This window comes from Macrobrachium nipponense, chromosome 35 (assembly GCF_015104395.2).
Source record: "Macrobrachium nipponense isolate FS-2020 chromosome 35, ASM1510439v2, whole genome shotgun sequence".
Lineage (NCBI taxonomy): Eukaryota > Metazoa > Arthropoda > Malacostraca > Decapoda > Palaemonidae > Macrobrachium > Macrobrachium nipponense.
Window position 1 is genome coordinate 1,235,967 of NC_061096.1, and position 15,043 is coordinate 1,251,009.

Genomic DNA, 15,043 nt, shown 5'->3' on the forward strand with positions numbered 1-15,043 from the left:
TCGTGGGGTGGTTATACGCCCACCTCCTGCCCACATACCCATGACGCAATAACTTGGCAGATGTTCATCTGTCCTAAATGAAGGGTTAAGAATGTTTGTCTTGTTTAACTCAGGTGGATCTAAATGTGGACAAGAGTGGAGGTGGTCTTGGTACCCGTAGTATGAGGACAGTATGAGAGAATTAAATCTGCTCTATTTTAGAATTATAGGTGTAAGTCTGTACTAAGACTTTGTTGAGAAAAAGAAGGCATTTTAGATGTAATACACGGAAGGGGCAACAAAATAATGAGAACTATAAGTTTACATAGCGGTAAAAGTGTTAGCAGGTAGTGGAGAGAGGAGGATTTAAACGCTATTAAATAGCGTTTAAATCCTCCTTAAATCCTTCTTAAAATTTTTAAGGTTTATTCATGCTGGGAGAATGGAGAAGGGTAGTGAAAAGAGGTCAGACAAATGTAACAGAGGCTACAATTCTTTTATCCGTCAGAGCCATCATTTACGAGTATAAACTGTCTATCATTTGACACACACTTATACTCCCAAGTACATACACACACGCACGCATATATATATTATATATATATATATATATATATATATATATATATATATATATATATATATATATATATAGTATATATATATATATATATTAGTATATACATGTTGTCATATGAATGAAACATGCTAGACATTCTGTTTAGATAATATTATTATTATTATTATTATTATTATTATTATTATTATTATTATTATTATTATTATCTTAACTATTCGATACCAAATGGAAAATATAACCCGTATTAATCCGGAATTAGAAAGAGAAAAGTACTGAAAGCTTTATTGACTCACTAAGTTACTCATTTTGGTGACCCTTTCCTTAACACTCGCTTTGAGGATTTGACCAAAGGTCGATGCCCTTAGCATCCCCTTCAGTGTACGTGATATTATGGTCAGTTTGTCTTCGGTTATGGATTGTCTTTTTCCTGACATTCTCCAAAAACGGGCCACTTCCACGTTAGATATGCTCTCAGCATGTAACAATTTCCTTGATGGTTTATCATCTGCGAATAAGCACCCTAGTTTGACTGCAGTGTTTTTGGGTGGTTTTGCGAGATGTGCTGAGGAAAAAGATAACTTCCAAGTAGATTTCGGACAGCCCTGTCATCCTTTAAAAATGCCCAAAACAAGTGATTGCAAGACCGGTAAAGGTGGTAAAATCGTAGCGAAAGATAGATCTGCATACAGGATAAATTTATGAACTTACTAAATGATCAAGATATACATAAAGAATAAAGAAGAAAGCCATTGACCCGTGAGCAATCCACTTTAAATCGTAAGATGGATGAAATATCACTGAGGAGCAGATATGACCTAAAGAAATCTAACTCTAGGATTCCTAAGCTACCTCACACATATGGCTTATCTAGGCCGAGGATCTCCTTCTTTCAATCTGGCGAAGTGGTTAGCTTTTATTTCATCTCATCACCGAGGATCATTTTTTGAAGCACATATCCAGAATAACAGAGACTCTCAGAGTAAGGTCAAAACCTTGTCTTGTGAAAACGGAAAAATGATAATGTTGTCTCTTCATTCACGAAATGTAGAAAGTTGGTTTCCTCAGAAAATGCATCATCTTGGCCATCCAATACATTAATAGACTTTATAAGGTTGGCCAATAGTGACAATGGTTCTATTTACAGAGGTAACTTTTATGGCTGTACAATGGGATCTCCGCTTTCCCTTTTGTTTAGTAATTTATTCATGAAATATTTTGAATCACAATTACTTTGTGATATTATGGATATGAACATCACATGGCCTAGATATGTTAATGACAATTCGTTCTATTTGTGACCAAGTAACGAATGATTTAACAGAGTTTTTGACCAACTGAATTCTTTTATGACCCTACAAATTATGATTTTAAGTTGAATGGGAGTCAGATAATAAATTGCCATTTTAGGATATTCATTTTGTACGGCTTAATGAGGGAGTACTTTTTAATTTCTTCAGAAAATCTACATACTCAAATTTATATACAATACTTTTCTCTTCATGAAGGAAACGTTAAATTGTCTGTTTTAACATCTTCGTGTTTTCGGAAATTTGTGCACCCTGACTTTGTTTATTGACAAGGCGCATCTAAACGCACGGATAATTTTTGACTAATTATCTAGTAAAGATGAAATTTATAGAAACCCTGACTTTACTTTGTCACATTACAAAATTATTGATGGATTGGAGTCTGATTTAAGAAAGGTATATATGTCCATTCTGCTTACAGCTGTCCATGTAGGGTAGGTAAAAGTCAGCAATTGCAGTAAAGCTGGGGATAACAACAGCAAAGGAGTGTACTCTGTCCCCTGTGCATACTGGGAAAAATTATTATAAAGGATAATCAGGAAGCTCTGATGGTCATATCATCACCCACTTTTTTTATGTTAGGTATATTGATGGCACCTTCGCCTTATTTATTTAAAAGTAACTTTGATATTTAAAATTAAGTTTACAGCAGAAAAAGAAGCAAACAATCATTTGTACTTTTTTAGATGTTCTTGTTTCCAGAAGTTATGGTTCTTTTAATATTTTGGCTTTTAGGAAGAAGACGTTTACTGGTTTAGGAAACAATCACTATAGCTCTTGCCCTTATAATTTGAAACTTAATTCTATATATACTCTTCCCCACAGGGCGTTTTTTATTACATCGAAGTGGCATTCATTTTACCAGGAAATTAATTTTCTCGGAATATTTTATGAATAACTGTTTTCCGCAATCTTTCTTTTCCAAACAACTTCGCATTTTTCTGAACAAGCAGTTTACAGATGTAGCGAAGCCTCCAACTGTACCTAAATCAAAATTTTATTATATATATATATATATATATATATATATATATATATATATATATCTATATATATATATATATATATATATATATATATATATAATGAGTCATATCACATTACCGTGATTAATACACATGCATTGAGCTACAAATGTCCTTTAATATCTAATTCGCTCTACCTCGGAATTAATATATTTTCATATATGTTAACCAAAGGGAAATTTTTTAGTCGATAAGAAATTCGTCGGTTCATGGGCGCGAACCATCAAACCAACAATTTCAGGACGCACAGTGAAGCCTTAGATCGCACGCCACCTCAAGAGGATATAAGTTTAAGCCACCTCTCAACTACAAATCCCTGTCACCCGCAGGTATTTGTTGTTTTGGAGTCGGCATCAGCCCACCTCGACCTCAGTAACGTTATAGCGCTTTTGTCCGCACATAGCCATTATATGAGAGGTGGCGTAAACTTATATCCTCTTGCGGTGGCTGTGTGGTTTAAAGCTTCACTGTGTGGCGTGAATTTGTTGGTTCGATGGTTCGTGCTCTTGAGCCAACAAATTTCTTATCGACTATAAAATTCCCCTTCGGTTAACATATATGAAAATATATTAATGATATGATTCATACAATTGCTACGTGCAGACAAAAGTACTACAACGTTACCGAGGTCGAGGTGAGTTGATGCCGACTCCAAAACAACAGATACCTGCGGGTGACAGGGATTTGTAGTTGAGAGGCGATGTAAACTTATATCCTCTTGCGGTAGCTGTGTGGTCTAAGGCTTCACTGTGCGTCCAGAATATGTTGGTTCGATGGTTCGTGCCCACAAACCGACAAATTTCTTATTGACTAACAAATTTCCATTCGGTTAACATATATGAAAATATATTAATTCCGAGGTAGAGCGAATTACATATTAAAGGACATTTGTAGCTCGATGTATAGTTTATATATATATATATATATATATATTATATATATATATATATATATATATATATATATATATATATATATATATATATATATATATCGTTTTTATGAAGTGATCAAAGGGTAATAATTGCACAACTGTCTTTAACAAAAGGCTATATTGGCGACATGATTCATGCATAGTATGCATAGTACAAAGTTTTCTGCAATATGCAGATAATACACGTAAAAATATAGACTTCACGTATACGCCTCTTGAAAGTCATAGAGAATAGTCATTGTGCAAGAAATCTGATGGAGTGTTTCTCACCCAGAGGAAGTTAACAAAGAATTCTATATGAAGAAAATATATACTGTCGTTGAGTACTTCAGGATGAATGTTTGAAAAATCTATAGTGAGTGCTATCAGTTAAGCTTTTCTGAAAAGCCTAAATTGGTCATTGCCACCTGCCCTGAGTGAGATTATAACACAATATCCCAAAAATTAAGTTCAAATAAGTAGTTTGTTATTTTATTTTGTATAATTTCCAAGTTTTTATCACTTAGGACTTAAACGATACCTGAGAGTTCATGAAATACAATGTGCTAAAACGGAAAATGAAGGCTTTTCTCTTCGATTTAAACCTAAAGGGCCTTGTAAGCTAGAAGGTACTTAACTTTGAGCTCAGGACTTGTACTACACTGAATTCTCTCTTCGGCACACGTCAGGATGCATTGAAGGATTATTATCTCTTCGACCAATCTGCTTTGCACTGTGACTTTTATTTGCAGATGCACCAGTAGGTAACTTTTGGCTAGAATCCTTTTCTTTGGTTCTGATTTCTATACTGGCTTTGCCTCTACTGCCAGTGGCCTTTGGTAGAGTTGTTATTGCGCAAAATGGAGTTGTAGTCAACTGCACCACAATTCCTTCATAATCAGGTTTTCTAGGCAGTAAAAAAAGCTCCCCATTGTCTGTTCTGTATAACGTTACAGGTGCACCAATCTCATTCCTGTCTAAGCTAAGAATTCTGGCTGGATCTCTGTTTGGAGTCTCTGACTCCAGTACTGGTTCGCCTTGTAGAAAGAGATGCACATTTTTCTTCTTGGGAGGCATCCTGTCTTTGTTAGTTACTGGACTAAAGACCTCTGCTGGTGAAGCAGCATGGCAAATTAACTCAACTGATGATGCCCTTTCACCCCCATCTGGAGGCCCTCTCTTGATTAATCCTAAATGTACTTCTCTGGAGAAGGGTTCCAAAGGCATATCGTGCAAAGAAAAGGTTAAAGGTATGCCTTCATGGGGCATCCTTGAACTACATTGACCACCCTCAGGTGTTTCATATATATGCTTTGAAGAGGAGCAAATCGCAGTCATTTCTATGAAGGAAGATGAATCCTTGCATCCTGAGTCTCCACCATAGGATGCCTTTTCTGGTGAATTTTCTATTGGTACAGTAATATAATGTCGAGCTGATTTACCTTTAGAACCTGATGTAGATGGTGAACTTTCTTCCACTCCAGGGATCTTCAATTCATTGTTAGATTCTGATTCAGACACTCCTGAGTCTTCACTTTGATCATGGGATAGGTTCAGTATCTGAAAAGATTGGGGTAGTCTTGTATTTAGACAGAAAGTTGTTATAGTGGATGTATTCAATAAGAATACTGATATAAGTGGGTATGAAAAAATTCTATCATCATGCCTCCAGTGCCATATAGTGTTGAAGGTCTCTCATCAAATATTTTTGTATGGACAAAGATAATGCAGCTATTAGGTAAATTATGAATTATGATTGAAGTAGGTTAATGGAGTCCACCTCTAATTACAACTGTTCAATTAGAGAGATTGGTCAGTTAATTATGAATGTACAAGCAAATTGGTAAGAAGATATACAATTCCATTAATATTTTATAATTCAGCAAAACCCTACTGGATGACCTAAAATTTGCTCATGATCGATTCATCCGATATGAAATTGTTCACAATGGCCATAAAGTGAACTGTGTTATATTAAATTCATTAAAATTATTTGTTTACCTACATCATGCAGTCGATGTCGTCTGGGTGAGTCTGACGAATGTGTTTGTACCCTGCCAGTCAAAAGAACTGCATTTCCAATCCTTTCTTCAGTAATTTCATGAGTTTCCTTTGTCTTCTCTCTGTCCCCAGGAAGGTGGATGTTCACAGAATTAGTGAACATTGGATCTAATTCTTCCTTACTATGTTCCTCTTGGACACATGGGACAATATCCAAACGTTTTATAGACTGCACAACATCAGGGTCTAATCCTTCGATAGAGGAGGAAGCCAATGTCTTCTCAGCAACCGGTTTTCTAGAACAACTATAGAACCTTCTAACAATAGCTACCCCAACCAACAGCAACACCAGAATCACTCCCATGACTCCCAAAGCGGCACCAATGATTGGAGAAACCTCTGCAGCTGATTCTTGTACTGAAAAACACAAGAGGGAAGCTGTTACATAGAAGGAGGTGATCTCATGTGTAAAATGATTAGATATTTGAGCCTGCTATCCATTATGAAAATGATGTGTGGATGCTGAATGTAAATGAAAGCAAGGAGGTTGAAGCTTTAGAGATGAAGCTGAAGGGGGTGAAAATATGTAATGATGCATGTAAGAGGTAAAAACTTAACATAGGTATAAAGATGGATTAAAATTTCATGACATGGCTTAGTCATGTGAAATGCATGGGAGAGACAGGTAGCACTAAAAAAAATGAATAAATGAAAATTAAAAAGATCTCACCTGAAGCCGCTCTATGCTGGGCACTGCTAGTTTGAACCTTCATGGTGACAGGGTCACTCCGACCACGAATGTTATGACCCACGATGTTTAGAATTACCCTTTTACCTGCCTCCACGCTGCTGACCACCCACTCAGGATACTCACTGTTTGGGTGATAAGTTTCAGATTACAGGTGAGCTTCTCAATATAGAACAAATAAGTCTTATCAATGACATAGTGCTTTTCCTCACCTACTGATATTTGCTATGACCAGTCCATCCTGCCAAGCCTCCAGCAAGAAATTCTGAGGCAGTCCTCCGTCAAAACCCTCCAGACAGCTGACAGCAAGGGCTGGTTCAGTAGTGTCAGGGTTGACAGTCGTGGCTGAGCAATTAGTAGGTGTATCAGGGGGACCAGCTGGTACAAGGTTGACGATACATGGCTGCTTCTGACGCCCTACTTTATTCGTTGCCCTGCAGAGCAGACGACCGTAGTCCTCCCTCCTTTCAGGTACGACTGTCAGGGTCGACGTCAGTCCCTCGACAACGTAATTGTCGTGGAACAGAATCTCCTCACTCCCGTCGGTCCTTTTCCGCACCCAGGACCAGACCAAGTTGGAAGAAGGCTGGGCTTCCACTCTGCACTTGGCTTTCACCACCATCCCTCGACCTGCCCCCTCGATCCTTTCTTGACCTGCTAACCCAGCGCATATGGGGGCATCTGGAAACCAGCCATATATTGGGAGATAGATTTTAGTCATTTACAGTTGATTTTGTAATTATTTCGTCAAAGGAAACGAATTTAAAACGAAAGTTTAAAGGGCTTTCTATCTAGGGCGTCTGGCTTTTCTTATTGGCAGTCCAAATGACCAGTGCATCTTGTTTGTAAGTAATATCATTAGTCTAAGTGTAAGTGATTACATAATAAAAATATGGAATGTTATTCCATATATATATAAAAGACTAAAACTAAAGAGGTCAACCAGATTGCTTGTAGGAATGTGATCAGACCAGAGACGCTAAGATGACGTATACAATAAAGTAGGCCGTCACCTGTGGTCATTCATTTGTTTTGAAAACATTAGTCCAAGCTCCCTGCTTGAGACAACTACCGCGACCTATAATTCAAACGGACTACGTGATTAGTAATGTGTCTCATTTGTATGTATGTTCATATGTTCGAGCTACTGTCTGCTTCCTTTATGATTTGTAACAGAGATGGTAGTCAGAATAGAGTTAGCCATCATCATTGGCAGACCTGTACATCTTTATCTAAGCTTCATCATGTAGAACAGAATTAGCCATCATCGTTGGCAGAAGCGATCAAGCTATCGTCATTAGAAGACCTGTACAATCCTACTTGATCTTCACCATGTAATCTCAGAGAATATAAGTATTTTTATACTTCGTGTTTTCTACTAGAACCTCACATCAGAAAGATATCATCATGAGTTTAACACATCGTCGTCATAACCAAAGAAGATAATACCGACTTCGTAAGTGATCTACAAACCCCAAGACACTCCAATGAGTATGGAAGTGCATAACAAACCGACTTAGCGTAAGATTATCGCAAGTCTAACATTACCTCATAGGGCGCCTTATTATACAAGGCAACAGCCCTAATATTGGTGGCAGACTACCAGAAGAACTCTACAACGTCTTCCGAAGAAAAATCAGAATAATGAATAATGTATCATCAGAAGTCAACAACGACAAAAGCAACAGATTCTTCAAGCAACTTAGTATCATCGTTTAGTGAGCGACTTCAGAAAACAACAAGAACTTTTCAACGTCTTCCGAAGAATAACGAACAATGTATCATCAGAAGTCTACGACGACAAAAGCAACAGATTCTTCAAGCAACTTAGTATCATCGTTTAGTGAGCGACTTCAGAAAACAACAAGAACTCTACAACGTCTTCCGAAGAAAAACCAGAATAATGAATAATGTATCATCAGAAGTCAACGACGACGAAAGCAAGAGATTCTTCAAGCAAGTTATTATCATCGTTTAGTGACCAATTTCAGTAGTGAATAACTTCAAGAAACAAACCCGACGTGTCTTTTTCCTACGGCAACGCAAGCTTCGTCTCTCATTAGAATCATTCAAGAAAACATCGTTATTGAGCATTTCCGGCACTTCAAGAAACAAACCGAACGCGTCTTCAGCATCGGATCGTCAAGGACTCGAATCATCCAAACAACGCGCACGGGGGAAACTCAAGCCAAACCAGGTCATCCGCTAAAGAGAAGGAGGGCCAAGGCCGTGTGTCGTTATCGGAACACCGTGACTTCCCACAAAATCAAGCTAAGTACAACCTTTTTATTCATTTGGAGTAACTTTGAGTGTTTCCTTTGCAGGTCGAATTTCGTTATTCCTGTGGCTGAAGTTACGAGACATTCTTAATCTTACCTTTTTACAGAAATTATGTACATCATTGAGATTTCGCTATTGCGAGTTTTTATCTTTGAGTTTCTGTTTCCAGAAGTTCTACTGAAATATCATAATCATATACCATGTTAATTTTATCATTTTGGGTGATTATTAATCCTTTATGTAACAAATCATATTAAACAGTGAATATGCGTTTACGCAGTGGACGTCTGTATTTATACAGATGCATGGATAGGGTCGTTAGGCTCCGTAGTGATTAGAAAACACACAAAAACAAGTGGAACACCCGTACAAATCTAGATAAATTAGAGGTAACACTATTTTGGGTCAAACAATAAAAGCTCCTTTGTAAAATCCCAATCGCAGTTTTAGCCTTGAGTTTTTTGAGTTATACGCATAAAATATCGAACCTCAATGACTCAACTTAACTTTAAAAATACGGCTGGATTGCAAGGAATAAAATGTCTATAAACACTTTCATTAGGTTAACATACTTAAAACAAATCAACAAAATGTCTAAATGCGCTGACCAGGATCTCTCACTATTTCAAATTTTAGCAAAGAATGAAGTAAACAACAGCAAGTACAAACAGTTAATATTGAATGCAGTAGAGATAACTTGTTTTAATAGTAATCACTCAATTCTGTATAGTTCAAGTCATTCATATGTTCGTTGCTATATTAACTAACAGCAACATAATGCTAAAACACACAATACATTGCCGATGGTAATAAAGAGAAGAATCCTAATTATTATCAAAAGAAATAGGTAAACAGTAGCCCTAAAAATCAGAAACAACCAAATCGTGCTTAAGCATACTTGGTTACTATGTCATCTAGTCAGACGGTCAGGGTCAGTTAAATCTGCCGAATGTTCAAAGCAAAGCACATTCCACACAATAAGTGACTCTAGCAGAGCGGGAAAAATGATGTTGGATCATTTATACCATACCTTTTTTGTTTCATGCCAATACCTTTTTGAATTAAAAAGGAATTTCCCTATGAATCACACGACCGTATCAAGTAATCAGAGCAGGTTCTCGTTTTTTTTAATACATGAGTTATTATAAGTAGTGGTGGATTAAGCCCGACTGTACGCGCCGTAAAAAATAGAATATCTTGTTTTATTCCTTTAGTACACGTAATATCCTGTATTTACGGACTCACCGTCTGTTGTTCGAACTTCCCTATTGAGAAGTCCAGATAAGCGAGCGCTTACAGATACCTCTATAGTTATAAAAAAACAGTGATCTGTATCTAGTGTAATTGTAAGATATCCATCTAGGGGTATACAAAAGATTATCTTACCTCCTGCAAAATAAGGCGTGTTTATCAAAGGAAAATTCTATAAACCTTCAAACATATTAAAATCCGTTTTGAACAAAAAAAAAAAAGACAGTTAATCAAATAATAACTTATATAGAGGAACTATACATTTGTCTCAAAAATCGTAACATTGTTCAAATGACCCAACAGAATTCTCCCACAACCGCAGTCGCAGTGTGCACGCAAAATCTCGAGACGCATGCACCCTCGAATGTCTTAGTGCATGAAAAAAGACCTTACTGGGAAATGAAATTTTAATCCTTCCCGACACTCTGAAATATAACGATTTCCGCGAACAAAGCCCTATACACGGTTGACTCGCAGCAACAAGTTAAATCTAGTGATCCACAAACCTATACATATCGTGGATACGGAAGTAATAAATATCGCATTTTTTATTGTTGCTAATTTTAATCACGCCCAATCAGTCGTAGATGAATCTCTCTTATACTCTATCTAAAGTAATATCCGTAAAGTCATTCAAGCAGAGGTGATTCAGCAAAAATTTTTTTTATCTTTTATCTGAATACCAGGAAGTTTTTCCACTAGCGAGTGATCTCTGGGAGAAAAACGGATGTCATTGAAAACAAAATACGGTCTAAGGACAAATATAAAGCTATATACGTACCTTCGTATAGAACCCCAATGAAATTTCAAAATAGAGATAAATGACGAAGTTGGAAACTGTTAGTAATAGGAGTCATTAGGAAATCAAATAAGCCCATATAATTTTTCCCTCAAACATCATGCCATAAAAGATCGGACTTGGCGTATCTGCGTAGATTTCTGTCGCTTAAACAAGGAAACGACTCCCGATAGTTTCCAGTGCCATGTACCGACGACATCTTATCTCTGTTAGGTTAGAATAAATTTTTCACCAGCTTGGACTTACTTAAAGGCTTTTACCAGATACCATTACCTAAGTGATTGTACCTCATACACCGTTTTCAGCACACTCAGGGGACATTATCAATTTTTACGTATGCCTCCGGATTACGTTGCGCCCCAATTACAATATAGTGTTTGCAGACTTTTAGGGGATACCCTACATGCCTATATGGTTGATCTTGTAATCTTTTCTAATACTTTAGAAGTACATTCACATAAACTAGAGCTAGTGCTACAAAGACAAAGACAAATAATCTCAGAGTAAAATATCTAAATGTGAGTTTTAAAAACCGAACATGTTTATTTATATTTTATGTGTCTAGTCAAGGTCTTAAAGTAGTCCATGGTAAGGTGTCGGCTATTCATAACTTTCCGGTACCTATTAACGTAAAAGGGGGATACAGCACTTTTGCGCTATAGTGGGTATTACAATCGTATGCAAATATGTAACTCTTCAATCATGACAGCTCCTTTAACAGATCTTATGACGAAGAAGGACGTAGATTTATTATGGTCTGAAAAGCATCAACAGGTGTTCGATATCTTAAAAAGCGGAATAATGCAGCTCACCTAACTTAAAAATCCCTGATTTAAATAAGGATTTTTTTTTATTGCAACAGACGCCTCAGACCAAGGGGTAAGAGGGGTACTACTTCAGCAATATGATAAACAGTTCTTCCCTATAGCTTTTTATTCACGTAAACTAAAGCCCTCTGAAAGTAAATATGCAGTAATAGGCAAGGAAGGGCTGGGTATCGTTAACTCACTAGTACATTTTAAGTTCATAATATATGGCTATCCTCTTAAAATCCTTACTGACCACAAGTTACTTACCGAGTTTTTTCAAAGGCTTTAATCACAGTCACAAAGGAACTCGGTGACATATGATCATTCAGGTTTTGGAGCCAAGATACTATATCTACCTGGGAAAGCAAATATCATAGCTGACGCATTATCCCGCAATCCCGCACCATACTGCAAAGAACCATTAATTGGACTAAAAGATATAGAAACATCCGTGCCTATTGTTAAAACCGTATCTAAACAAGAAAATTCCTTAACCCAAGAGATCGCGAGCATTGAATATCTGGGTCGGAGCACAGAACTGTTACAAACTGAACAAAGCAAGAGTCAACAGCGATAAGCAAAACAATAAACACTCCGAACGGAAACATGGTCAGCAGCGCTAAGCAAAACAATAAACACTTCGAACGGAAATCGAACGGAAACCCTAAAGCAAAAGTATATTTAAAGTATGTATATCAGAATTATGTAATCAAATGTAATATTATATGTAGGTCCGTGACGAGGAAAACCCGAAGAACACAGCAGGTGACTAACGACCAGGTAGTAGTAATAATCTCTTTCATACCAATCGTCCTAAACTGGTTGCATTCCGTCATCCAGGGTTCTCTATTATGTCACAGAAAGCCAAATCACTGTTTTACTGGCCTACAATGCTTACAGATATATAAAGCACATAACTAATTGTAACACGTGTCATGAAAACAAGGGATACACTAAGACACCTGTCAGTTTAGGGGCCTATCCTGTGCCAAATCAATACTTGAAAGAATATACGTAGAATTATTAACAGAATTACGAGTCTGACAGAGGAAATAAACACTTCTTAGTGTTAATAGTTCCTTGACACGTTATATAGAATTAATAGCACTAAAAACAAACACCGCAATTGAGTGCGCTAGGAATATTTATGAGTGCTAAATCAGTAAACATGGAATTCAACACATGATAATCTGACTCGCGTGGTGTAAATAAAAAATCTCCTTAACTCGTTGTGTGAATTCCTTTCCATTAAGAAAACCAATACTATATTTTATCACCCAGAGTCAATCGGTTTGGTAGAACGGATAAATAAAAAAATAAAAAAAGTGTCAATGTCTTACGAGTTACAACTCGTGATATTGGATCCGAACTGGATTATAGCGGTTTTCGCGGTTTTAAATAACTTTATCATTCATATCTTGTATCTATAGAATTGATACCGCAAGTAGCCTTATACGGTACGCCGCTAGAACACTTTTCCACATATTCAAGCCAACAATAATTATCAAATATATATATAAAAAAATATAAAATAAATGAAACCATAAAAAAATAAAATAAATATGGATACAAGTGGAGTCAATATAATACACTCCGTAAGAAGTCGGAAGGGTTACAAATTATAATAAAAAAGGAATCACGATAAAATCAATAAGCAAAAACGTAACCATAGGTTAATTAAATATCCAAATATATATGCGTAAAGATTTGAACTCTAACTTAACGCTTTAGTAATGACAAATAAGCTAAAAGTTCAAACACATATCAAAACCTACTGACATATTGTCTGTCCCGGTGATTTATATTCTTAGTCAATGAAAAAAAAAAATAAATTAATAAAATAAAAGAGATTTTAAAGTCAGGAAGTCTAGAAGTGAAAATGTATATCTATGCGAATAATCTTATACAGGGCAAATAGTATATATAAAATTTGTGTGGAAAATCTTTTCATTAGTTTGAATAAGGAATGTCCAATTTAACATAATTACATTTATTTACAATCATGCAGATTTCCAACATGAAACTAATATATTGTTAAATTTTGGTACTGTTTTTTTTTCAGACATTCTTCTCGTGTGGGTCGAGTATTAAAAACAAAAAATACCCAATTTATACTAAAGTCGTATTTATTACAGCAAGTAATGTAACTCTTAATCTGGTGATGAGGTCATCAGTCTAGAAGGTGCCTGTTGCGTTTGCCGTATCAGTATTGTTCCTTTTAACCTCAATAATCTGCTTGCACAGGCTTCATCTGTGTGTGTCGTCTCGTGCTTGCAAAGCAGGTTGGCTGGAGAGAGGAATGCTTAGCTAATGAACTTCACATGTGGTTCATAGGTCATGATGACATACATAGCCATAACCTATTCTTATCCGCATTGCAATGCAAGCTTGGTTAAGGAATCGCAATCATTTTAAAATTAATAAACAAAATAAGCAAAAAGAATTTCTATAACAACAAAATGAATTATTTTTTCTGAACCTCATAGACAATTAGAGTCAATAATTCAGCTTATGACATTGGTATACGGACATTTAGAAGTATCAAGTCATGGATATGAAAAATTTACTTGCAACATTAGCCTATGACAATTCAAGTAAATCACATTCATGGGAAAATGTCACATTTTCTTGAAAAACCCAAAGTTTATATAGAAAATAGTTACATAGTGGGTTCTTTCATAGCATCTCTTGCCTATAAATTATCCTCAGAGGATGCACGCGAGAAAATTGAATATGAAACTTTTGTTAGGGGCACATAGGATCGGATTTTATCACAACTTAATATCAGTAAGCATAGAGAAAACAGAATCATGATTAATATTCTCTTTGACTCTTATGTTGCCTGGCAATCTTACAAACAGCTCCGTTTCACACTTCTTTGTCTAGTAACTTATTACCAGTAATATCGAATTTTCTTTGGGATTCGTATTGATATCTGTTTATTTTTTATAATTATGGATATTTTTACAGTCATCATAGACCTGGATAGGTTCACTCATTGTTAATGCCATGGATAAAAAAGTTTGTACAGCTGACTCTTTTGAATTCCATAAAATATCAGCGAATTCATGTGGGTTAAGTCTGGTCTTAATGGCTCTCTCCCTCCCGTATTTGATGTTCTGAATTTATTTTGCCCTTGTGACAAGTATAATTTCACTTGCAGGCTGATTAATGGAACCTGGTTACAGTATCCTGCAGTACGAGAGTTTCACATCGCAACTTCAAAAAATCGTTCGTCGCTGCGGACGACGGCAGTCAAGTAACAACCGCCTACAATGTGAAAGGAATAAGCACCATCATAAGTGAATAAGCTTATTTCATGGACTTCTTCGACCGACACCCGTATCCCGT

The 15,043-nt window shown here is 36.3% G+C and overlaps 1 protein-coding gene across 1 annotated transcript in view; it reads right to left on the bottom strand.

Moving 5' to 3' along the window:
- Nucleotides 1–3,924: 3,924 nt before the first annotated feature.
- LOC135208394 (uncharacterized) overlaps nt 3,925–15,043 on the bottom strand; it is a 34,432-nt gene continuing 23,313 nt past the window's right edge. Inside the window, exons 8-11 of the mRNA XM_064240518.1 lie at nt 6,766–7,234; nt 6,536–6,678; nt 5,810–6,222; nt 3,925–5,364 (exon numbers count right to left, since the gene is read on the bottom strand). Coding sequence (XP_064096588.1) covers nt 4,462–5,364; nt 5,810–6,222; nt 6,536–6,678; nt 6,766–7,234 — 1,928 coding nt within the window. The 3' untranslated portion in view covers nt 3,925–4,461. The remainder of the gene's footprint in view (nt 5,365–5,809; nt 6,223–6,535; nt 6,679–6,765; nt 7,235–15,043) is intronic.